Consider the following 25,947-nt stretch of genomic DNA (forward strand, 5'->3'; position numbering starts at 1 on the left):
AGAGCTCGATCTTTCTCCAACTTAAAGGTAAAATTTGCTCTTCTAAAGAGTACTGTGTTCCCGATAGGGAAGGCATAGTCCACATCTGCTAGGAGACAGAGATACTGAATGGCTGAGTTCACTGCAGGGGTATATCTAAGGTGACGTCAGCTTTGAAACCTGACTCAGTCTCCATCTAATAGCAAGGGAGCACATAAATTGCCATGCTGCGTTAGACCAAGGGTCCATCAAGCCCAGCATCCTGTTTCCAAGAGGCCAAACCAGGCCACAAGAACCTGGCAAGTCCCCATCTGGCTACACGCTAGGAAATCAGGAAGTCATGCACAAAATCAAAGAACCCCATATTGGCATCTAAAGCCCTGCAGGCTTCTCTTGCGGCAGCTGATGTGAGGGTTCATTTGTCAATCACCAGGAAAAAAAGGAATGGTGTTTATGGGAGTATAGCTAGGAAGGAACTCTCAAAAATATATATATGACCCACCAACATCTGGAATAACGTTCTCTAGAGAGAAGTCAAAAACTGAACTTTTTGGTTTTTGCGAAACAAAATGTTTGCTATTGTATCCAAACACTACCTTCCAAAGTAGGAACCTCACACTGACTATTAAGCATGGTGATGGAGGTATCATGGTTTTGGGTTGCTTTGATGCATCAGGATCTAGATGGCTTGCCATCATTGATGGAAACAAATTCTAGAGGAGAATGTCAGGACATACATCCATGAGCTGAAGATGAGCCTAAAGTAGGTCATGCAGCAAGTCAATGATCCTAGACATTCAAGTAAATCTACTACACAATGGCTGAAAAAGATTTTGTGTTTTGGGTTGCCAAGTCAGACACAATTTAAGCCCTATTGAAATGTTGCAGCAAGACTTGAAGTGAGCTATTGATACAATGAAATCCCACAAATATCATAGAGTTGAACCAATTCTGTATGTGCTCTTGGGGAGAATTCTGTGCTACTGCAGCACAGATTTTGCACAGAATTTTATTTTTTAGCACAGAAATGCCCAGTGGGCCATGAGTGGAGCCCATCCCACTCATGGCTGAAGTCAAGAGAGATCTGCTGGGCCGCGAATGGAGCCCATTCCGCTCACAGTGAAGTTCAGAAGACACAGCAGCAAAGGCCTACAGTGAGAAACAAGAAAGATGAGCTCATGAGACTGTGTGACATAGGAAGTGTGCTGTGAGTTGCTGTGTGAGTGTGAGGGAGCCAGTATGAGGGAATGTATATGTGAGGAGAGTGTGAGTGAGAGAATGGGATCCTGTATGTGTGAGTAAGGGAGCCTGTGTGCAGGTGGATGTGTGTGTGTAAATGAGTAGTAGTTTGTATGAGGGTGCGAGGAAGAGATAGTCTTGAGTGTGTGTGTGCCAGAGAAGGAGCTTGTGTGAGGAGGGTGTATGCAGCTATGAGAGCAATAGAGGGAGTTTGTGCAAGGATGTCTGTGTGTGAGAGAAGGACATAGGTGTCGGGTGGAAGGAGAGGGACAGAGCCTGTGTGAGAGTGTGGGTGCAAGAGAGATTGTGTATATGAGAGGGCTAGATGAAGCCTGTGTTAGGGGAGGTCAAACTGTGGGGGTGGAAATATAATGGAAGAAGGAGCTGAGCCTGGAGGGGGAGGGGAGAGATAGAGAAGAGAGGAATTGGGGCTTAAGAGAGCAAAGTGAAAGATCTGGCCAGGGAAGTAGAGAGAGAGATGGGACATAGTGTACATCTAGAGGAATTTTGCTTTGAGAAATAACCTTTCTGCATTACATTTTCAAATTTACTCAAACTCTGATGTATATTGTGTTATTTTAACCAATATAAATTATGCAGAATTTTAAGTTTTTGTGTGCAGAATTCCCCCAGGACTATGTATGGAAGAATGAGCCAAGGGCAGTGTGAGAAACTGAGCAACACTTAAAGGTTACTGCTGCTCAGAGAGGTGTCACAAGTTACTGAATGAAGGAAGGATTTGCATGCTTTTTCAAACAAGGATAATAATTGCAGAATCTTTATATTGAATAAAGCAGAGTTGTTTACCTCTGACAGGTCTTCTCAGAGAACATGACATACTGGGTCAGACCAAGGGTCCATCAAGCCCAGCATCCTGTTTCCAACAGTGGCCAATTCAGGTCATAAGAACCTCACATGGGTGACATCATCAGATGGAGCCTAGCTCTAAATTTTGATCTCAGATTCTAGAGTTTTTAAACATGCTCTAAGCAGCATGTGCAGCTGCCGTTATCACCTTGCCCCAAAGGCAGAGTCCCTCAGTCCAATATATAGCTAATACACGGAGAACCCAACTCCCAGGGGAAGCAAATGAGTTTCTTAGCAAGTTAAATGTAAGAAATTGATAAGACAAGCTAAAAGAATTTGAAAATAAGTTGGCCGTAGAGGCAAAAACTCATAAGACCTTTTTTAAATATATCCAAAGCAGAAAGCCTGCAAGGGAGTCGAACTGTTAGATAATCAAGAGGTTAAAGGGACACTTAGGGAAGATCAGGCCATTGAGGAAAGACTAAACAAATTCTTTGCTTCAGTCTGTACTGAAAAGGATGGCACGCACAGCAGCATGCAAAAACACAGCCGCAACCTACCACGCAGCACGCAGGCAAAAAGCCTAACTGCAGGGCCTAGCCCATCAGGGTCGCTCAACCCACCAGGCTACCCAGTTCCCCTAACCCCTACAGAAGTGGGAACCAACGGCAGAAAGGCGCACCGAGCAAGGAGACAGGAGGAAGTCTTGCAAACCCCCTCTATGCTATCTGTGTCTTTTAAAAAAAAAAAAAAAAAAAGTTTGTAATTTACCCAAGCTCAGCCCTTACCGACTGAGTACAGCAACAGTCTCTGGCTGCAGGGGGAAGGTACAGCAACAGTCTCTGGCTGCTCTCGGCCTCCTGCACATCCTGCCTTTAAGCTATACAATCAGCTACGTCCATGCCAGAAAACCCAGTTACCGGACCAAGGAACACATCTAAAGGACCTCAGAAATCACCTCAGGAGTTCTCAATTGATATCACCACAGGAAAGCAGGGCTTTTCTCTTTCCATTTTAAATCCTTCTAAAATCTGAAGCAATCCCCATATGGAGATGCACATCCACCATCTGCTGGAGACGGAGAATACTGGCAGGCTGGGGTCACTGCAGGAGTATATATACTGTGACGTTCTGTCTCCATCTACTGGCAGGGAAGCATAACCCACTGGATAAATCTATATTTATCAAGAACAAATAGTTCAACATAGTCATACATAGAGATTCTAAAATTCCTCCAGGACTTACTCAGCAGGGCTGAAATGCATGCACAACATACTCATGCCTTCTGCCTTCACTCCTACCCCAATAATTTGTTTTTTGGAGGGGGGGGGGGGCAGCAGCAGAAGTATATGACGAGTGCATTTATTTCTCTTGCAATTGCACCTTTCCTCTATGCGCAGTCCTCTTTCCTCCTCCACTACTTCAAACCTCCTTCTGTGCCCTTTTCCCCCTCTCCTTCAGCCATGCCGGTGTCTTCTCCTTCAATCCCCTCCCCTCCAGCTGGGACTCCAATCTGGAGCAAGGATGTCCCTTCTTTTCCCATCCAAGCCCAAGGGCCCCATTCACAACTTTATTTATTTATTTATTTATTTGCAATTTTTGTATACCGACATTCGTTCGGGGAACATCATATCGGTTTCCATATAACATAAAAGTAGCCAACTGGGCTTTACAATGAACTGATAGGGGAAATGGGTATAAGGGAAAGGTGGGGTGAAGAAAACAAGGGTAAGCTGTACAAATTAACAAGCGATATAGTAGGGATGTATATATACAAGGAGGGCATTATGAACTTATGCTACTCCTGCCTCCTCCCATTCCTGGATCCTGCATCCAGGTCCAGCTTCAGCCATTTCTTCTTGCTCCCGGGCCCACTAGCCAAGAAAATGCATTTGCCCCATGCAAATAGGCAAATACATGTTTGAAGCACTGGTCATATATATAGGTCATGCAACTACACAACGCAGAATGGTCAGATCTTCCCCCAATGGCACTTCCTGTGCTTTGGTTCCTTTACTAAAGATAATTTTCTCTAACCAAAAAATCCTAATTTTCAACGTTCCTGCTCAGCCTATAGGCAGGTTTTTCTTGTTGTGACTGTTGCCAGCAGGCAATTGGGCTGAATATTTTCCTCTTCTTTGACCCATCTATTTTTTTTTTTTTTGAGGAAAATGTTTGATTTCACTGTAAACATTTTTCTCAACATGTGAAAAGTAGGCCTGTGGCTTCAAGTTCTATCCTCAACAGAAAATGTCCCAATACTGATATTCACAAAGTTCACTATAAGAGGGCAATATTCATAAGATTTACCCAGCGAAGTCTGGTTTTAGCCAAGTAAATATACCCATTTAAAAATGTATCCCCTTTAACGAGACATTTGTGCTGCATAAAGTTAGCTGGATTGGAGGTGGTCTTGGTTAGTCAAGCTCACTGCCTTTGAGATAACAGAAGGCCCTTCCTTAATACACTAACCCATGATCATAAATTAAGGAGCAGAGTGAGCTGCTCAGGAACAAAAGGAGTCCCCCCTCTGTGCAGCCATCTGTCTTGTCAAGAACGCTGGGAAAGATGTTATCAGTGCCCTGGAAATTTAACCCAGGCAAAACAACTGCAACTGTGGCTAGTTTAATATTCAGGATATAGGGAAAAATGTTTATGTATACCAAGCAAGAAAAAAAAATGTTATAAATCTTACCTAATCTGAGTTCACCAAAATTACCACATCCAATTTTTTTGCCAACTCTAAAGTTAGGTCCAACCATTAAAACACCAGAGTTCGATGAGCCAGTCCCACGTGTGTTATGACTTGATCTACTACTAGGTCGTGCCATTCTATCATCAAATTTCTCCTTGTCTTTCTTTTTACTATCCATATCAAGTTTGCGGTACTCCACTTTGAATTATTTTACAAACAAGCAAACTCAAATTGGGTGTTGTAAAAGTGGAAACATAACTAGGTAAGTTCGCCAGATGGATAAATGTTATTCAGAGAGCAAATGCGTGTAGAACAGCCGCGTATTCATCCCATTCGCAAAATTTTTTTCCTTGGTCTTCTTGCAGCAAACTATTTCTTCAGTGGATCTCTTTCCCAGCAAGGCTTTATGGTATCAATGGAGAAGCTGTAATACCTTACAAGAAGAAAAAAAATATATAGTCAGAAATACAAGACATTGATGTACAGGATTTGTCATGCATTTAAAGTCTATACACAGTATATAAAAAGATTCACCATTCAATCTATTCAACTAAGACATGCTAGAACAGAAACACAGATTTGTCTGGAATGTATAACCATCCTACCCCAAACCGAATGCATACACAGTTCATTTCTACCAAATATCCTATAAGCTATTCAAACACACGCAACGCTGTCACATAAAAATGTTTGGGGGGGGGGGGTTTAAACACCAAAAAGTTCTATTCCATCTCCCAACCTTTATTAATTGCTTCGTATTATGACTACGCAGTGTAAAACAGCAAGATGTGCTGGTACATTTCAGTAAGGTGCACACCTGTTAAGGATTTTCTTCAGCAGAATTTTATTTGGTATTTTGTTTTGTTTTATGTAGATTGTAATATTCTTCATATTTATTTCAATGCTATGGGCAATTTGTAATCAGCTTGTACAACATTATTAAAAAAGATGGAATAATGTTAAAAAACAACAATAAAAGGAAAATACAAGTACTTTTAGTTTTTGTTTTGGATTTTTTTTTTTTTTTAATCAAAACTACATTAAAGCTATGTACTTTCTTTAGCAAATATTTCAATAAAACCTGAATTAAGACAACTTAACATTAAAAAAAAATATATGTCCTGAAGCACAGGCACAGGAAGGGTAGTTTAATAACTTTGTGGGTTGGGCTAAAGTCTGCATCTAACTTGTATACATAGATTTTAAGCAACATTTTCAAAGTGAGTTTATGCACACAAATTTGATTTGAAAACGTTAGAAGTAATTGACTCAGTAGGCACACAGTTATACTTCCTCTTCAGAGAGCGTAATTTGTGCAGATTAACTTATGTGCATACTTTTTAAAATCAAATTCCTTTTCTTCCTGCTAGGCCAGTCATGTATAGGATTTCCCTCCTCCACAGCTGACAGAGAAGACACACCTCTTTTATGGCTTCATTCTGGGGTATAAGTGAAGTATGGTGCTGGTCCAATCCCTGTAGTCTGTCTCCAGCAACTGCAGACATGCAAGGATGATAGATAACTCCCAGAGCCTGAGAGCAACCCCAGCCTGGTTGAGTCTTTGTAGCTCCTGGGACAACCACATCTAGGGATTGATTTTCCCAGTGGGTGTGTTCCTCCCAGAGCCTTTTCTACATGGACTCTGGGTGGTTATCCCTAGGGCTCAGTGGTGCCCCTGACAATTCAGTTCCTGAATCTTTCAGTAACCTTGCAGCCCTTAAACTAAAAGAACAAAAAAACAAAACAGGGCCAGCAGAAGTGCTCGCTCTCTCTTCCTTTTTCCTCCCCTATCATTCCTTTCTTTGCTTGGTGGAGACTCTTAAACCATCCTAGTTAGCTTAAAGAGTACACATGAGAGAAAGTCGAGCAGAGGTTTTCCAGAGGGGGAGAATAGCGGATGTACCATTTGTTGCTCAGGGGAGGGAAACCTATCACTGGGAACATTGTTTCAGTGATGAAGCTGAGAACTGAAAGCACTCAGTTGCTCAGCACTGCTGAGAAAGGACAGTAGCGAAAATCATTATAGTATTTACTTCCTTTTCTGTGGGCTCCCTCTGGTTTTACAGCTATGCATAGAGGATGGAAGTGTGCAATGTGTGGGGCCAAGCATTCCCAGGTATTGCAGGCTCCTTTTCCCTGGTCTCTGAAGGGGAGCCAAATAGAATGATGCAAGAAAGCAATGGAAGCTCAGCTCCTCAGCAAAGGGAAGAGCAACTGAAAACAGATTCCCTGATAAAACCAGGACAGCAACTATTGAAGCAAGGCAGCCCTGGTCATTTGGGAGAGGGTCAACTCTCCTCCCTTTGAAGCCATGCTGGGTGGTAGCCCCAAGTGGGGGACCTCCGGTGGGGTGGGAGGGGGGGAGAAATTCCCCCTCAAAGAGATCCCTCGACATGAAACTTTCTACAAACTTTTATGGCCATGCATAAAGCATACATGGCCACGAACAGAGCCTCAGAACCAGGATCAACTGAATCCCCAACAGAGACCTTTTACCCCCTATCGGTGGCAGCCAAGAGAAGGCTCAGAACTTCTCCCTATAGGGTATTCGAGCACCCATACACCTCTAGGGAAGCTTCATGGTCTGGGGGCCTTTCCAGAGGATTCAAAGGAAAAAGGGGAGATAGTTTAAAAATTTACACTATGGGACTGAGAGAGGAGAAACCTGGTGCCTACCGGGAGTGTTTAGCTGGGCGGACCTCTGATGGAGCAAGCAACTGGGGAGTGGCCAGATCCCGACGTCATCACCGTGAGTCAGGAAGGCCGTAAAATCGGCCTTGCTGTGGCACACAGCCACAGCGTCGCTTGCGGCTTTGCCCCGAAATAACAGCTGGTTCGGAGCAACGGGCTCTCCACTCCCCAGACGTAAGTGACCATCTCACTTCTCTTTTTACTTTTGCAAAACCGGTCTATGGGGAAGAAGAGAAAAGGAACTGTGAAAGTATACCCATCAATTCCCATAGCACCTCCTCTTTTGATGTCCCAGCAGGCCATAGTTGGTTTTTTGCAACCCAATGAGACCAGCACACCAACAGGGGTTAATGGAATAGAGGAATACCCTTACCCTCTACTTCAGGGAATTCCATCTCCCTAAGACCCAAAGTTCGTATTCCACCAATTTTGGATTCAGACTGCATTCAAGACTGAATTAATTCAACATCAATACCTAAACATCAACTACTTCAACGTTAACTACCTGTAACGATCGTTAGCCATTATTAATCTCTCCTTTCTTTCCTTCTTCGCCCAATTCTATACACCCTGTTACATGTAACTGCTTTTTTCTGCACCATAGTTCCAGTTTAAAGTTTATTATGCACCCCCGTTTTATGTGAACCAGCATGATGTGACTGCTGTCTTGAATGCCGGTATATAAAAAACTTAAATAAATAAATAAATAAGTGAACCTGGGACAAACTAGTGGTGTCCCTTTGGGTTCATCCTTGATGGGAGAGTCTGCAGACATAAGATCTCGGGCATTAATGGCAGATATTAATCTTGTAGTTAATGTTCTGTCAGAAACTGTTCCAAGCCTGCCTGAGATCCCAAGACAGATAACATTGGAAACACTATGAACAGCAATTTAAAAAGTCTTGAAATTTCCCTTGCTGTGAAAATTGAGGGCATTTCAAAAGATGTAAAAATATTACAACCTATAGTTATGGAGCATGATGCTAAAGTTAAAAGTAATATAGAATCTATTGTTAAGATTGAGAAACAATGTGAAAAATTGGAAAAGTGTGACTTAGCTTTGATTAAGAGTATGGAAGTCAATGTGTAGATTGGAGGCTTTGGAAAATAATTTTAAGAGGTTAAATTTGAGGATTTTAAATTTCCCAAAATCTGTAACAAAGACTCCTATTGAGATGGTTAGAGAGTTTTATACTGTGGTGTTAAAAGTATCTCATGACACTATACCCCCAATAACTAAAGCTAATTATATTCCTGTTAAAGCAGAAAATCAGAATATTCCTTTACAAGCCCCTTTGGAAAATTTGACAATTTCTGCAGGAATCACAAAATGAGATTGTGGGAAAAGCAACATTAATTGTAGTGTTTGCTCTTGAGCATGATAAAACATGGACCATGGAAATGTTTTTTAGGTTTTCTGAGAAAATGTTTTACATCAGAAATTAGCATTATTTCGAGAATTAGCCAAAAGCTCACAAATGAGAAGAAAAAAAATTTCTCACAATGAGACAGCGGGTGGTAAATATTGGAGCAACATTTCAATTACAATTCCCATGCAGATGCTTAATAAAAATAGGAACTATAAAGTATTTGTTTTTTGACCCAGAACAGTTGGAAAAGCTTTTGCAGAATAGAGAAATCCCCTCAATTATTTCCTCATAGTCTAAGTGTTAAAGGAAGAAAGAGTAATAATACATGGACAATAGATAAAAAGCAGGAATTTCTTGAATTTAGTGTTTAGATTAACAGTCCCCAAATGGAGGTCTTAAAATGAACGTTTGCTTGTAATAGTTCTTTTCTTTTTTGCTGTATGTTAAGATAATAGTTCAAATATTGCCAGAATGTCAAAAGCTGTTTGACTAAATTAAAAAAAAAATGTACACTATATCCCGCCTATCTAAAATACTAGGCAGGTTAGAAAGGAACATACATAAGTTATTCAATAATATAAAAAAAATTCAAGAAAATGATAGAAATGGTTTAAAATTGTCAAAACAGAAGAAGCATAAAATCATCAAAACCCTTGTCAATAAATTAAATAAAATCTATAAATACATCGAAAATAGTCAAAAGCTTCAAAGACGAGAAAAAAAAAAAGACAAAGACATACCACTGCTAACATATCTCCTTCAAAAAAATCTGCTTACTATACAAAAGTATTCATGGCTTAGCTCCAGCACATTTTAACTATTTTAAACATGTATCAACTCGAGAAATTTAAGATCTGCTTCCCAAATGTTCCTGGAAGGCTTGTTGAATCCAGAGAAAGGCTTTTTTGTGTGTGTCTGGTCCTTGCTTCTGGAAGGAATTACCTGGTGAATTAAAAACTGAAACTTCTGATGTAAGATTTAGAAAGTTGTTAAAAGTGTTCCTTTTTCACAGACCATTAGTAAGGATAGCTAGCCCTCAACTCTTTTTGAAGTTGGCCCATAGTATGATATTTTAAGTAATAAATAGTGCCTGATGTGAATTATGCCTGAAACCACATTTTTATATACTCTTAAAAACAAATAAAATGACTTTGAAACTTGATTCTCCAAGTTACTGGCAACCAATGCAAACGTTCCAAAACAAGGGTGATGCGTTCATAAATGCTACACCCGTAATTAACCATGCCACTACAATCCAATATACAACAAACTGCAGTAATCTATGGTAGAAACTACCAAGGCCTGCACTATTGTTTGCAATTCACATTCACTCAAATATGGTTTGACAGATCTCAAACAAAGTTTAAAAAAACAGGAACAAAAATTTCTAATTTGTGGTTTAAAGGACAAGGTTCAGCCCATAATTCCTAAGTTATACACTTGTCTTGAAATCTTAATATCCACTCCATCAAAATTTAAAGATGGCGGGAAGTTCATAAAATCATCTCAAAAGGAAAATGTATCTCAATTTTATTTACGCTCAACATCAATTTGTTTTCAAACAACCATTTCTCAATGGATGTTAGACATTGAAAGATTTTTCTTAAAAGTCTCAACCATGGAATTAATAGAAATCAATTGTATATCATTAGCATATAGCCCCCATACAAATTAGCAAATAACTGGCAAAATGGTAGCATGTATAAATTAAAGAGGCAGATAAGACAATCTTGTGGCAACCCATGAATGTAACCTAAATAAGGAGGATTTGATTCCTTGAATCACCACTTGTTGGAAACAATTTGCAAGAAATTAATAAAACCAATCATAAACAGTTCCTGACATACCCATCTGCTTAAGGTACCCTAAAAGAATACCATGGTCTAAAGTAGTGATGGTGAACTTCAGTCCTTGTGTGCCACAACCTGGCCAGGTTTTCAGGATATCCACAATGAATATGTATGAGAGATTTGCAAACAATGGAGGCAAAGATTCTGGTCCTTTAAATATTGCTTGAGTTGCAATATAGCATATTCTAAAACTCTGGAAAGAAAAGGCAAATTAGAAATTGACTTGTAATTAGAATACTCAGAAAGTTCTAATTTAGGATTTTTCAATAAAGGATTCACGACAGCTATTTTTAGCACTTGTGAGATTTTACCTTCCTTAAATAAGAAATTAAATGCAGAAAGGAATTCACCCAAGTCATCCTTTAAAACTTTTGAAAGATGCATTTCAGTAGGCACTTAAAGGACAATAAGAAACCTTTATTAGCTACGATCTGAATAACCCCTTTCAACAGACAATTCATTAAAAGAATCACATTTTGACTGGATTAAAAGAAGAAATTCTTCAATAACCTCTGATCGAATTGAGAGGTTAGAATTTTAATATTTTAAAAAGTGGCAAGATTTACTACAGCCAGCTGAAAGGCCAGCATTTATTTTTTTTAAACAAAAGATCAATCAGGAACAGAGTTATATAAAAAGTCCCTAGTTCTAGATGGAGCAGAAGTTAGTACACAGAAAAATACTCTTACTTTTATCAGTAAACTGTATAGCGAAGAAGCTGACCTATATAATTCTAACCTTTGATATGACTTTTCCTTGCGCCAAGCCCTTTTACAATGCCTTACTTTTTGTTTCAAAAGAAAAATATTTTTTTACTAAATCAGGGAGTGCAAGAATTGCACTCACTACTCAATTTTTTTTTTTTTTTTTAATTGGGGCAACATCATCCAGGTCAGAAGTCATGAAAGATTGCCATTCTGAAACGGCAGATTCCACACTACTAAATGATAAACTGCTAACCACTGGAAGCCAAGACACGTAAATGATCCAGTTCAATCTGTAAGAGATGTGTCTCAAAGGTAAAAGAGCAAGCTTTGCAGATACCTGAATCACAGCAGTAACGGAAATTTAAAAAAACGATCAGACCACAGTACCTACTTACATAAATATGAAACAGGATTATTAGATAGCCAATCACTCCTTAGAAAAACCAGAAAAAGCACGTCCTCACAAGTTCTTCTCTGAGGACATCAATACCACCATAGTCTGCTTATTCTGGAAAGAGGAGTCAGTGGCCCTTATTTCTAGCATGGTTAAGTCACTGGATGTGTCAGATACTTCCACTAAAGAACCAGTTGACAGGGATCCTATTCTCCAGGGCATTAGCCACCAAAGGCATTCCCACTGCACAGTGCTCTCAGGTGTATATGTATGCACTGTCTTTCTGAGACACCTCTTTCTGCTGTATTCCTGTATTCTAGTTTTAGACAAAGAAAGCAAAGGACCCTGACTACATGCTGGAATGCAATGAGCCAACACCCCAGACCCATTAGCTGATTGGTCTAATACATTCTCAAATCAAATGTACTGCACTTATCTAAAATCAACACTCTGAATATGCTCTGATTGGTTAGTATGAAGGGTATATATTGTTATGCGCACTGCTGTAAAAATTGGGTAACAAGGTGTTTTTACAATTGTATAGACCTATGTTACTCCCTGGAACAAATTATTTCCTCGTGCTTTGTTCCGGTCCCTGTCCCCTTTGTCTCTCTCTAACTAAAGGTCTCAAAAGTTACATACTGCTGCAGTAGTTTCTTTAGAATAAAGAGGTGTATGGTTCTTACAGAATGGAATACACAGTTCTGGGAGGAATATGACAAGGCGATAGCTAAAGCCAGAAGAATGCTGGGCTGCATAGAGAGAGGAATATCGAGCAAGAAAAGGGAAGTGATGATCCCCTTCTACAGGTCCTTGGTGAGGCCTCACACCTGGAGTACTGTGTTCAGTTCTGGAGCCCGTATCTCCAAAGAGACAGAGACAAGATGGAGGCGGTCCAGAGAAGGGTGACCATAAAGGTGGATGGTCTTTTTCGAATGACTTATGAGGAGAGATTGAAGAATCTAAATATGTACACCCTGGAGGAAAGGAGAAACAGAGGTGATACGATATGGACTTTGGATCATTAAAACCTTTCAAGTATCTGAAAGACAACGACAAACCTTTTCCCGTCAAAAAAAAAAAAAAAAAAAAAATCAGCAGAACCAGGGGTCACGATTTGAAGCTCCAGGGAAGAAGACTCAGAACCAATGTCAGGAAGTATTTCTTCACAGAGAGGGTGGTGGATGCCTGAAATGCCCTTCCGGAGGAAGTGAAGACCAGAACTGTGAAGGACTTCAAAGGGGCGTGGGATAAACACTGTGGATCCATAAAGTCTAGAGGACGTGAATGAAGAGTTGGTGGCTCACGAGAATGACGGCTACTACCCGTCTGCGTTTGGTCTTCTGCCGTCATTTCTATGTTTCTATATGAACGAACATTGCAGTTGCATTAAATATAAAAAAATCAGAAGCTTCTTTAGGGAAATACTGCAAACTGACCCATCATTATTTTGAGGTTCTCACATTTACTGCATCGGAAAAGCCTCCTATGAATGATCGGGGTGGTAATCACAATACTTTTTTTGTTGAAGTAGGACAAACATTGACTTTCAAATTTAACACTGTTGGCCCTTGTGGCTTAACTAAAAGAGACTGAAGTGTTTTTATCTAATGCTTTTATTTTTCCCATTTTATTTTCGGTTTTGTTGCGTGATGGGCGATATGAAGATTTCTGATTGGTTGTTCTATATAATGGCTGCTTGGTCCTCCATGTCACGTTATACCTTTGAGACTTATGTCCATTACAACTGCTGAGAGCTATTTCATAGGGACAAGGGTCTTTGCTAAAACACTCACGACATTACTACTTATTTGTATATGTTTCAGCTGTCAGGAATTGCTCCCAGCATAAAAACGTAAAAAAAATTAACAAAAAATAAGTGTGAATGTGACAAAATCCTAAGCATTCCACAAATCTGGCCTGTTTGGTAGGATGACAAGAAGGAAGCCATTACTCAACTCCACCTTGAATTCTGTTTAAAGTATGCAACCAAACACTCAGGAGATATTGTAGTCATATGGCAAGAAGTTTTCTGGTCTGAAAAAGGATGGCTATGCGCTAGAGTTATCACCTCCAGCACCCACTGGTCTGTCGTGATCTTGACCCACCTCCAATAATAGAGAGGTGACCTCTCTCCTAAACCCAGAGGTGGGTCAGCACACCTTCATTGGGAGGCTCAGGGTGCTCCACTACCTGAATCTGCACCCTGTCTGTCCTGCCTGGGACAAAAGGACTGAAATCTACCCAAAGGTCGAGTCCTCTGAAAAGCCATTCCTCTGTAGGGTCGAAAATGTCTGAACCCCCTAGTACGACCTCTCATGCTGAAAGATCGCAGCACCTGTTCCTTATCCTCTACTAATCAAGGAACCGGGAACTCACCCTACTTATTGGCCATTTCGTCCAGCTCACTCACAAATAGGAGCAAGCATTTAAAGGGCAACTTCGTAAGGTTAGACTTCAAGGTTATATCAGCTTACCAATTCCTAAACCATAGCTGATGTCTAGTCACTATTATCGAAGCCACCCCTCTGGCCAACTGTGGACTAAAATCGAAGCCTCTGACTGCCAAAAAGGCAGCTGCTGGATCCATCACTGCTCTGGAATTTACACACATTCAAACTCCTGAGAAAGCAATAAACAAGATCGAGCCACCAAGGAACGACAGGAAGCTATCTGCAAATTCATTGCCATTGCTTTAAAAGCCTCCTAAAGGATAGTCTCAATTCTCTTATCCTGTGAATACTTCAAGGCTGCTCCCCCTTCTACAAGAATAGTTGTCCACTTGTAACAGCACAAACAAGCACATTCATCTTCAGAACATAGAATTGCTCTCTTGCAACTAGATCCAGGGTACAGGCCTTCCAAGACTCTCCCCCCTTTAAAATTAACTTATGGAGGCCCTTCAAGAATTAATTGCTCTTGAATGAGGCACCCCAGAATATGGAAGAAGCATGAGGCTTTCCCTGCATAAATCAAAATGGGATCTTTCTTTGGCTCAGACATGGATTCAGCCCCAGATACCCCCAGCATCTTCAATGTCTGGGAAATCAGAGCTGGTAAACTCATCTCTATGAAATAACCTCAACACTGCTCCAAATCCCAAAGGAATTTCCTCATCCTCCACGGAGTAAGGATCAGTCTCATCATCCATGCCATCTGGGTCTCTATCGGGAAGGCCGACTCCAGGCATACCCCTATGCTTACCCGCAGCACTAAGCGTGCAAGATTTCACTGCTTGCAATCCTGACTTAAGATTGGCCGGGGCTGGGGACTGTGCCTGAAGGAAGGAGTGCAGTCCTTGAAAAAAATTCTACCCAAGAAAAGGCAGAAGGATCCAAGCCAAAACCAGGGAGCAACTGACCCAAGCTCACTGAACTACCTTCCCCCGTTGATGTACCAGTTAGGGGAGCTCCAAAATCAGGTGACCCTTCTGGCAGCTTTTTTCCATTCCTGCATCAGGCTGAGAACAACCAGGCTTAGTAAAATCTGGAGGTAATTCTCTCTGAGCCTCCAAACAGCACAGATATAAATTCGAGGGAATGCCAAGTTGAGATGCCCGAATATGACAAGCAAGACATAGGGCAAAGCGCTTAGATTTCTTTGCTTTGGGCGCCATTAGTCTGCCAATATACCTTAACAGGCATCTGACAATAGCGCACCCAAACAATTAGGCGCTTACAGATAATGCACACACTACTGGGCCTATATAAGCGCCCAATCTGAGCTCCCTCAAGAAGCATGTGCATGCTTGTAAAAAGGCATGTGGTATGCATAACTAGGTGCCCTGGTAGGCGCTCCTATGCAAGTAACTAGGCGCCTAGCTGTATGCCCAACCAAATGCTCAACATGCTGTACAGTCAGACACACACAAGCACGATCCGAGGACTGAAGAGGGTAGTCTGCGGCACACAAAAACCATGCGAAAATGCCTCCATGGCCTAAGCAGCAGCAAACCAGATGAGCAGGGCCTAGTCACAAGAACTGCTCAACCTGCCAGGCTGCCTTCGTCCCCTAAACTCCACCAGAGGCAGAAACGACTGTCTGATCACGCGATGAGCATGGAGACCAGGAGAGGGGGAGGAATCCCTACCCAACTCTTTTTTATTTTTTTTTAAATTACCCTTTACCTGATCTTAGCCTGTCCCTGCTGAGTACAAGGTCAGTCTCTGGCTGCAGTGGGAGAGGGCAGAAATCTTCACCATTGCCCTCTGCTTGCCTTTCAACTATACCACCACAGAAAAGGTGGGCAAAGTAAATTTTCTTCTTTTCTTCTAAAAAAAACTTACAGCAATTCCCAGTAGGGAGAGGCACATCCACCATCTGCTGGAGACTGGGAATACTGGCAAAATTATATATATACATATACATATATATACATATACACACACACACACACACTGATTTCAGCTTCGCTCCATTTCCATCTGCTGATTGATGTGCATAACCCATTGGTTTTGGATTCAACTGTCTGTATACTAAGACAATATATATTTTTTCAGCACTTGAAAACGGATTACATTCAGGTAAGTATTTTCCTATCCCAGAGAGCTTACAATCTAAGTTTGCATTGGAGGCAATGGAGAGTATAGTGACTTGCCCAAGGTCACAAGGAGCAGATATGCATTACTTAACATGTTGAGAAATGGAGCTTTCCAAGAGTGAAAACATCACTAAAACATAAGAAATCTTTTGTCTTTAGATAATGCATATTCAAAGAGTTGACTTGGAACCAACTAGAAAGTCAACTCTCACTGAAAAAAATAAAATTAAACTACCGTATTTTTCGCTCCATAAGACGCACCTGACCATAAGACGCACTTAGGATTCAGAGGGGGAAAATTAAAAAAAAATAAATTGTGCTAAACCGGCTCTGCGTCTGGGCGTCTTATGGAGCAAATTAGGGGAGTGCATAGTTTTTTTTTTTCTCCCCATTTTGTTTTCGGGTCTGGGGAGGGCCATTTCGGTCCACTCCCCAGATCAGAAAATTTTTCTTTCTGTGGGAACCCCCAAACCCCCCCCCCCCCCCCCATCCCAACCCTTTAAATTAACAACCTCCACCCCCCTGACCCCCCCAAGACCTGCCGAATTAATTTCCTGCAACCCCCCCACCCTCCTGACCCCCCCCAAGACCTGCCGAATTAATTTCCTGCAACCCCCCACCCTCCTGACCCCCCCAAGACCTGCCAAACGTCCCTGGTGGTCCAGCGGGGGTCCAGGAGCGGTCCGGCAACGATCTCCTGGGAGTGAGCCGTCGGCTGCCAGTAAACAAAATGGCGCCGACGGCCCTATGCCCTCACTATGTCACTGAGACCGACCGCTGCTATTGGTCGGTCTCAGTGACATAGTAAGGGCATAGGGCCGTCGGCGCCATTTTGTTTACTGGCAGCCGACGGCCCTATGCCCTCACTATGTCACTGAGACCGACCAATAGCAGCGATCGGTCTCAGTGACATAGTGAGGGCATAGGGCCGTCGGCTGCCAGTAAACAAAATGGCGCCGACGGCCCTAAGCCCTCACTATGTCACTGAGACCGACCAATAGCAGCGATCGGTCTCAGTGACATAGTGAGGGCATAGGGCCGTCGGCGCCATTTTGTTTACTGGCAGCCGACGGCCCACGCCCAGGAGATCATTCCCGGACCCCCGCTGGACCACCAGGGACGTTTGGCAGGTCTTGGGGGGGTCAGGAGGGTGGGGGGTTGCAGGAAATTAATTTGTCAGGTCTTGGGGGGGGGGGGTTGTAGGAAATTAAGTCAGCAGGTCTTGGGGGAGTCGGGGGGGTGTTTGTTAGATTTTTGTTTGGTTTTTTTTTTATATTCGCTCCATAAGACGCACATACATTTTCCCCCCACCTTTGGGGGAAAAAAAGTGCGTCTTATGGAGCGAAAAATACGGTAATCCCTCCTTCCAGAATGGTGGATCTTCTGCAACCTCCAAACCCTCAGCTTTCTGACCTGAATTTTCCTGCACCCCACTTACCTGAGCTCTGCCTAATGGCAGCAGCACCACAAACAAGATTTAAGTGAACACGGGACGGGGTCTCTTATCCTAACATGCACTCCCAGGACATGTAGTGACTTCCCTCTCCTCCTCTACAAGTTCCCTTTTCAAATGGGAAAAGCCATGCATGAGGGACAAGTGCCTATGTGATGCCTATTAACGCATATTGGGCTCACTTACATCCCGATTCCTACCATCATTAAGAAAGCTGACTAAGGGGAGAAGTAAAGTTAGAGTGTTCAGGAGTGTCTGCATCTTGGGAGGACAGTATCCTGCCTTAAGGGAGGCCAACAGCCAGAGAATTAGCAGCACTTGCATTGATTTTAAGGTCCAGCTAGTCTGCCTCTTTTCAGCAAAGCCAGTTGAACACTGGCAACCCCAGAACCAATATATCCAAAATCTCAGCAACAAAAACAGGAATCGGCCAGCAAGATAAGCCAATATCGATGCCATGTTTTGATAGTGTACTAACGTAGCTGTGATGAAGACATGCAGATTAGCATTCTACAATTAGAGGAAGAACAGAAATTTTTCCAGTTGTATTATCTGGATGAAGAGTCTTACCCAAAATGTTCTTATTTAACTTTTTCAAATCCATTATAGAATGATACCTATCTGACCTTCTGGGACCAGAAAATAAGCTGACTTCCAATCAGAGAATGAGAAACTGAATACATGACTTGTATGTCTAGAAGCTGTTGAATAGAATCCAACATTCTTGGTTTTAACTAGTTCTTTGGAATTGTGTGAGCTCTTGTACTTTTGGAGATGAGAACTGAATTTGATAAAGGTGCCCCAGTCGCATATTATCTATAACCCCTGGTCCATTATGAGGAGACCTTATTGAAAAGAATAAGGCCTAACTGTATTGAGGTATTCGCTTCTGGGAGTCAGATTTCTCTGGCTCAGGAATACCCATGAGGGCCTCACTTATCTCTGTGGCTTCTTCCTAAGACAGACCTGTTTGACTATGCCCGACTGGGTAAAAAAAAAAAAAAAAAAAAATTGTCACATTCGAATTCTGTCTAGAGATGTAATAATTTGTTTTTCTTTTCTCCAATACTGAGGGAGATCCTTCTTTCCTTAAGTTCTAACAACCACAATTTTGACCATTTACTATCCCAATATATTACCTCCCTTGCTTAGAGTTGCTTTCAGGCGATTTTTTGACCTTGATATGAACCACAGGTTTCTCCTAGCTACAAAATTGCATGACATGGCTTTAGACAACAATGAAATATAGTCTTAGGCATTACCCAAGAGAGAGATCTCACTACCAGTACCTTCTAGGAGACAAAGTGAGAGGTTTAATATCACCTCTAATTATTCAAGAATTGATTGCAATTCCTGAAACCATTTGTTAAGGGTTCAGGACATAAGAATAGACTAACTCAGACTACAGGATATACCCATTGATCTCACAAGGCAAGACACCATGGTATCCCTCACAATGGCCACATCGAAGGTAGAGGCACTTAGCAAAGGCAGATTGTGTTCTTCTGTCTATTCAGCCAGTTCAACCCTACATTAGATGGGGAATAGGACCCATCTTTATCATTTTATCTATCTTTTACTGTTTATTTTCACAGGGTAGAGAAAAGCTGTCCACTATTCATGATTTGCTCCTGGTCCTCTGCAATGGCAACCACAAGGACCCAGTTATAAAATCCACGAGAAAATGGCAGTCACAGGTGCTTTGGAAGTCATATGAACCACCATCATAGTTATGTCACAGTGATGCTTAAGAAGGGATAGGAGGCAGTTAGTCTGATGAATTCTGCTACTGAAGATCCACTGCTGTCATACTCCTAATGCAAGGCCAACTTCAGACTGGCTACCATCAGATTGTAGAGAAACATAGCAAGTGATGTCATTTTCTATCTGCAATATTGCTGGTCACTCTAACTGTACTAGTCAGTACTGAGCATTTAGAAACATACTAGAAAATGGTTCTTCAAGACCACCCACTGTTCTCAGACGTCTACCGAAATATCAGGAACAATAATGAAATTTAAAAATTGAGAACTATAACTAGGATCCAAATGCTAGATTTCTTTCAGTTTTATTAATCAGTATGGACTGTTAAGCTTACAAATTTTCATATATTTAGGAAATTTAAATATTTAAGATCCTTGCTTGGAAACATTCCATTTTATGCTGTTTGCTATGAATAAAGACCAGAAAAACACTGAATCATGTTATCAATCTGCCACAGGCAATTAATGGGTTTACTCAAACAATAACTCTTTCTATAAATAAGTTTGTAGAGAACGTTTCTCACTAAATGTATTTTTTTAAATGTTTTATTTTAGTCAAACCTCATTACAAGTTAATTTAATGTTATCAACTATCCTTCAACTTTATAAAGGTGTTCAATTTGCCAAAGAATGACCTTGCCATTTTTCAGATTTTGAAATCAGGGCTAACACGGTTGCATAAGTGTTATACTAAGACTTGATATCAAATTTATTTAACTGAAAGCTTTTATTGGTTGAGGAAGTAACATGACCTGTGTTATTACCTACAGATGCAAAATAATAAACATAAGAGAAAGCAAATAGTTAGTGGATATCCCAAATTCAGGCTTTGCCACAGCATTAAATTCCCTAAAAAAAAAAAAATATACATTTTAAGTTTGATAAGGCCCCAGGAATATTTGTAAAAATAATTCAGTTCATAAAGTGAGAATTACAGTACTAATCTAGATATGCTGTCCAAAAAGGTTTAATTCTACAATTTTATAACAAGTCAAAAATAACAAAACTACATTTAAATTTCTTTTATTGTAACTTATTTGAAAGTACCTTAAACTGCTTTTAAACCATCCATTGTAAAATATTGTGAGGATCAGAAGCTATGAGTATATTTGTATGCCATCTAGTACTCTGAATAGAACAAATACACACTTTAAATACATATTTAGCACCTCCTCATGGAGGAACACACCCAAAGGGCACATATGCCCCCAGGAAACAAACCACTACCTCACCCCCAGAAGATGACATATTACTGGACACACAGATTATAGACTCTCCCATATGGCAAGCTCTGTGACATTAAATGGTTATGTTGTCACTTTTCCCCTCACTGAGATATGAACATGCCACCAATAAGAACAAAAACCCTAGAAATGTGCAAAAGATGGTGAAATTAGAGATCAATTGTCTTTCAGGGGATCAGGGCACTCAATAAACAGAACATTTCACAGTAAAATATACTATCTACTTGAAATAGATGAAGGACGCATATGTGCACTTCAGTATTTAACTAAGATCCGGGGGGAACCGGAAATGCAACACCAAATCACCATTATGCTGAAGTGACATCAATAGTAAGTAGTGCCTTGTATAAGACCTGTTTTAAAAATGTTTGGTGAACTATGATCAAGTAATTTATAGCTAAATTGTAGTTGTTTTTTTGACACAGTTAAGCCCTTGAGAAAGGACGAACGTCCGAAACCCGGTCCCGTGTCGGGTGTCCACAAGATCAAAAGAAATCATACCATCGTAGCTTCTTGATACCTAGGCTTGAAGTTTTCAACATTACTTGAAAGATATGTGGAATTTGTCACAGAAACGAAGATATTAATAAGAAGCTATTGGGTTATTGAGACATCAATGGATATTCACTTCTATTCACATATTTAGAAAAATATTTAAACTGAACATTTGACCAATGATTATGAATAAGGCCGAGTCAAAGTATTTTACTACACGATGAAGCCTAGTATGATAGTCATATATAGTTTGAATTTGTGCATCTTAAAATTTAACGCGTTATTCGTGGATTGAGTTGGTTATAAACAGTGTATGTAAAAATAAATTACATTAGCCGTACACACAATCTGCAGCTAGAAAGCACACCAGCTTATGATGAACCCCTGATTAAGTCAGCAAAATACAAGACCTGTGTTGTGCATTTTAAGTTGGAAATGTGCTGTGGCAAAATCATTGTCATGCAAGTGCTGCATTATAGTTTTAAATGCATATGAAATTTCTTTTAAAAAATATTGCATTTTTGGATACCCATTATTATAATGAGCATTTTTGCTTGAATATGTGATTTTAAAGCTCAGATGCACCATATGTTTCTCCAATTTAATGGTTTTTCTAGTAGGATGGTTATTTACCACTATTCTCTAAGTTATCTTTTAGAAGATGTAAAACTGAAGGACAAAGTTAAAATTGTAAAATTTACTATGAAACTCAACTGGGAGCCAATGGAGGTCATGTAGAGTAGGAGAGAGAGGATTACGCCTGTGGCACCACAACAGATGAACTACACCATTCAGTATCCTCTGCAATTTAATAAAAAGTTACAATAATCTAGTCTATTTCTAATTAAAGAGTGGATAAGGATAAGAAGATCTGTATTCTCTAATACAGAGCAAAGTTATCACAGTTGGTAAAGTGGGAAAATAGGACTTCGCCACAGCTGTTATGTGAGGGATTTTTGTCAACTATGATCAGTACATAACTGGATTTCCATATACTTACTTCTAAATACTCAGTTTCTTTAGAATAATTTTAATAATTTTAACTGAATAAGATATCTAATCTACATGTAATGCACTGCAATAAAACTGCCAAGTGAAAGCAATTCATTATGTAAGCTGTAAATCAAAACGGACAGTTCAAGGAAGAATGCCAGAAAACAGTATAAGTGGATAAACAGTAGAATCTCCTAAAACCAGCACCATTAAATGCTGACCCACTTGTCAAAGCAGTAAAAAAAAAATAAAAAATAAAAAATGTACACACATTGTTCTAAACTTAACTGTTTCTGCCATCTCAAGCATCTCCTTAAAACTAAGAAAGAAGGTTGAAAATATTTTTATCTCCCATTTTACTCTGTTATTCTCACCAGGATTCTCTTTTGTCAGTATATTAATACCTATATCAATTTCTTATTCTGTTTGTTTTCAACTTTCTCTTTACTTGTCATTAGGGGTGGGCAGCCAAAAAATGTGATTCTTGTGTCTCAACTTTAGAGCACACTAATCAAAGCAAACGACAGCACATCTCTACTAGTCATCCTTTGTATAATCTCTCTTCCTATAATAATGTGCATAGTCAGGACATATACTTCTTCCGCAACTGCCTTTTTACAACCCCCTGCCCCCCCACCCCAAGAAACAGACAAAATTGGAATAAAAAAGGCCGCAACTTTATTATGACAATTAGGTGCTCAAGTCCACAAACTCAAATTTTTTTTTAGGGACCCCAAATGACCATCCACCACCTCCCAACATGATGCTCACTGCTAGCCACCCGGCCAGCAAGTTCCTGTCTGAAACTCATAATCGCAACCCCCGCCACCTCCCAAGCAAGGAGTCCAAAGTTCACAACTACACCAAATTGTCCTTATAAATTGAAACAATTCAGCAGAAATGATGCTGAACTCCCCAAAAGGCTCAGGCAACCCACTTTCACTCCCCTGCTGAGACTAGATCAAATCCACTTACAGTCGAAAAATGGAAGGGCAGGTGGGAGGAAAGCGGCCGCGGCATCAACAAGGCACAAATGACAATTCAGCACTGTTGCTGCCGAGAACACCGCTAACTCCTCCTACTCCCTAGAACCCTAGCGCCCTAAGAGCCAATGAGCTCTGGACTTTAAAATTTGAAACTATCTAACCTCTGCTAAGGCTGGAAACAGCCCAGCTCATCTCCCCTGGTAAAGCGGTCCGTCACCCTGGTAAGCCACTGGCCCTCCCCTCCCCCTATTACTTCCCGACAGCCTGCTTCAGCGTGTGCCTGACACCACATTACTTCTACCGAGCAGGCACAAGGCCTGCTCAACCTCCCATTCTGTACAACTTTCACTTAATACATGCTATTCTTCAGGTCCCTTCTGATACCAGTGCTCTGTTACAAATAGTTTTCGGTTTAAACCAATATTCACCCCAACTTTGCGTCTTCAATAGCTGAAGAGGTAGCATTTCTGAAGCTCCCAGAAGCCAATCCAGGCAGAAAATCCAGCTGTATTTCAAGTCCCTCCCTCTCCCCCCCACCTGAGTAGTGAAAATATTAGAGAAGTGCATTTGTTGCTCAATTCGTTTGATTTTGGCAGTGAACATATCTCTAACAAATGGATAGTGGGTGCATAAAAATGAATGGTGTGTGCATATGCATGGTCATGTTTACCAAGTATACAAAATCATCAGGAAACGTTGGTTCCAGACTAGCTCAGTAGCAGTGTTGTACGCTGCTATGCAAAGGTCCTGGACTGAATTACTTGGTAAAGTCTTTCATTTGCCAGGCCAGCCAAGACTGGAGTTGCTGCAGGAGTGCCCACAGCTCCAAGGAAGATAGAAATTGAGAGTTCAAGTCATCATACAAGAGCAACATTTAATAGCTGGACTTAAAAATCCATAACTGCAAAATTGCTGAGACCCTGGCACTATTCACCTAAGGTGAGCACATGAGCGATCACTCTTACATTTCCACATCACAAACACACCAAGCAGACCACAGTCTGAACAGAATGACATCACGGCATGCAGTGAAAGCCAGGAACAAGATTGCAGCAGGTTGGTTCATCCTGATTAGTTAGCTGAAGAACTATGTGCTACAACTCAATCACGCCGATCCAATACCATGCGCTAGCCGCTGTGCACAGCTTAACAGGCAAATGGACATGTTTTGGACTCGCATTCATAACCCCCGAGCCAATACCAGGATCAGCACATCCAAATCACCGCATTGCTAATACCGCTCATCACATAGAAATTCATGTAGATGAAATTATTAGCTAAATCCCCGCAAACCAATAAGTTTTCCCACGTGGCCAATAAACCCTTGCAATGCAGCAAATTTTATGCCAGCCAAGGCTGGCAAAAGGTATGCCACGCTCAAGGGCACATTAAAAAAAAAAAAAAAAAAAGACAAATCCTGTTTTCTGAGATTCCTCCTAATAGTATCGTAGCAATACTAAGTGGAGGGAACCAAAAAAAGCAGTAATTATTAAAAAAATAAAAAAAAAAAGTCTTTAAAAATAAAAATTCTGAATTTCCAACACACACAAGAGACACAGTCCAGGCCACGTATCTTAGGCATTTATATGTCAGTAGCGGGAGAAAACAGATGCTCATAGATTAAGTGTCCGTTTTCCAAACCCAATTGACAGCCGTATCTCCTGTGCGCCCGATGCTGAGGCGACGCTAGAAATGCACATTTGTCCCTAGCACCTCCTTTTAGCGCGATCCCTCATTTAATATTCGACTGAGTGCCCAGGAGAGGTGGCTGGCACTGTTAGGAACAGAGTACCCATTTTCTAAGCACATTTATTGAATCAGCCTGAATGCTGTTAACTCTGGCAGCTAACCTAAACCAGGGGAAATCACCACAAAAAAAGAGATGAGGTGAAAATTTACATCAATCTGAACGGATTCATGGGCATCCAAGTAGGTGGGATGGGGAGGGAAGAGAGAGGGAGAGAGATTTAAGTAAAGATGGATTTGTGAACATTTAAGTTAGGGTGGATTTTTTCTTTGCATTGTTACTCACCGAAAATAAAATATTTTGGTACCTGAAAAGGCTGACAAAAACATTCAGATTTATAAAATCATTAGAGGAACAGGTCAATAGGGAACTGCAATTTACTCTTAAATATTAAAATACTTTAATTTCTAGCCATGTCTAAGCATTAAGCTGAAGAGAGTTCAATTAACATCTAAAAAGTGGTGTTTCAGATTTTAGGAGTGACTGCATGTTCTCTTGAAACAGACTTACCACATGGCACTGGACAGCAGGTGCTTCCAGGAGAAATTTTTAGTTACTTGGAGACAGATGGTGTCTCCTAAATTTGCTTTAAAGCTAGATCTCATAACAAATGAACCTCAGGAAAAACATAGACTTACTGGGAAGTGGACCATTTCAAATGACATCTGTACCAAAATCTCATATCGATTCAGTTACAAAACTTAAAACTCAATCCAGAGGATTGTTGGAAAAAAAAAAAAAAGTCTAAACAAGAACATGAAAACAAAAAAAAAAACCCCAAAAAAAACCCTCCCACTGCGAAAACAGAAACCACCTGAAGAGGTAGTAAAGATTTTAATAGACAATGTTTTGATTGTTAAAATTCTTCAATGTTATCAGTCCAGGATATTCACAATCATGTTGCTAAATATGTGAAAATCCCGGAAAGTTAGGGAAGTAAGAATTACACCTTTGAGTTCATCCAGTGTATAAATTCAATGATCGGAACCGATGT

At 40.7% G+C, this 25,947-nt stretch overlaps 1 protein-coding gene across 8 annotated transcripts in view; it reads right to left on the reverse strand.

The window, feature by feature from the left end:
- Positions 1-25,947, reverse strand: part of CSNK1G3 (casein kinase 1 gamma 3) — a 448,270-nt gene that overhangs the window by 384,949 nt on the left and 37,374 nt on the right. For all 8 annotated transcript variants that reach the window (XM_029619760.1, XM_029619702.1, XM_029619712.1 and 5 more), the window contains exon 2: positions 4,721-5,153. In XM_029619760.1, the coding sequence (XP_029475620.1) occupies positions 4,721-4,898 (178 nt within the window). In that variant the 5' untranslated portion in view covers positions 4,899-5,153. The remainder of the gene's footprint in view (positions 1-4,720; positions 5,154-25,947) is intronic.

This window comes from Rhinatrema bivittatum, chromosome 1 (assembly GCF_901001135.1).
Source record: "Rhinatrema bivittatum chromosome 1, aRhiBiv1.1, whole genome shotgun sequence".
NCBI lineage: Eukaryota > Metazoa > Chordata > Amphibia > Gymnophiona > Rhinatrematidae > Rhinatrema > Rhinatrema bivittatum.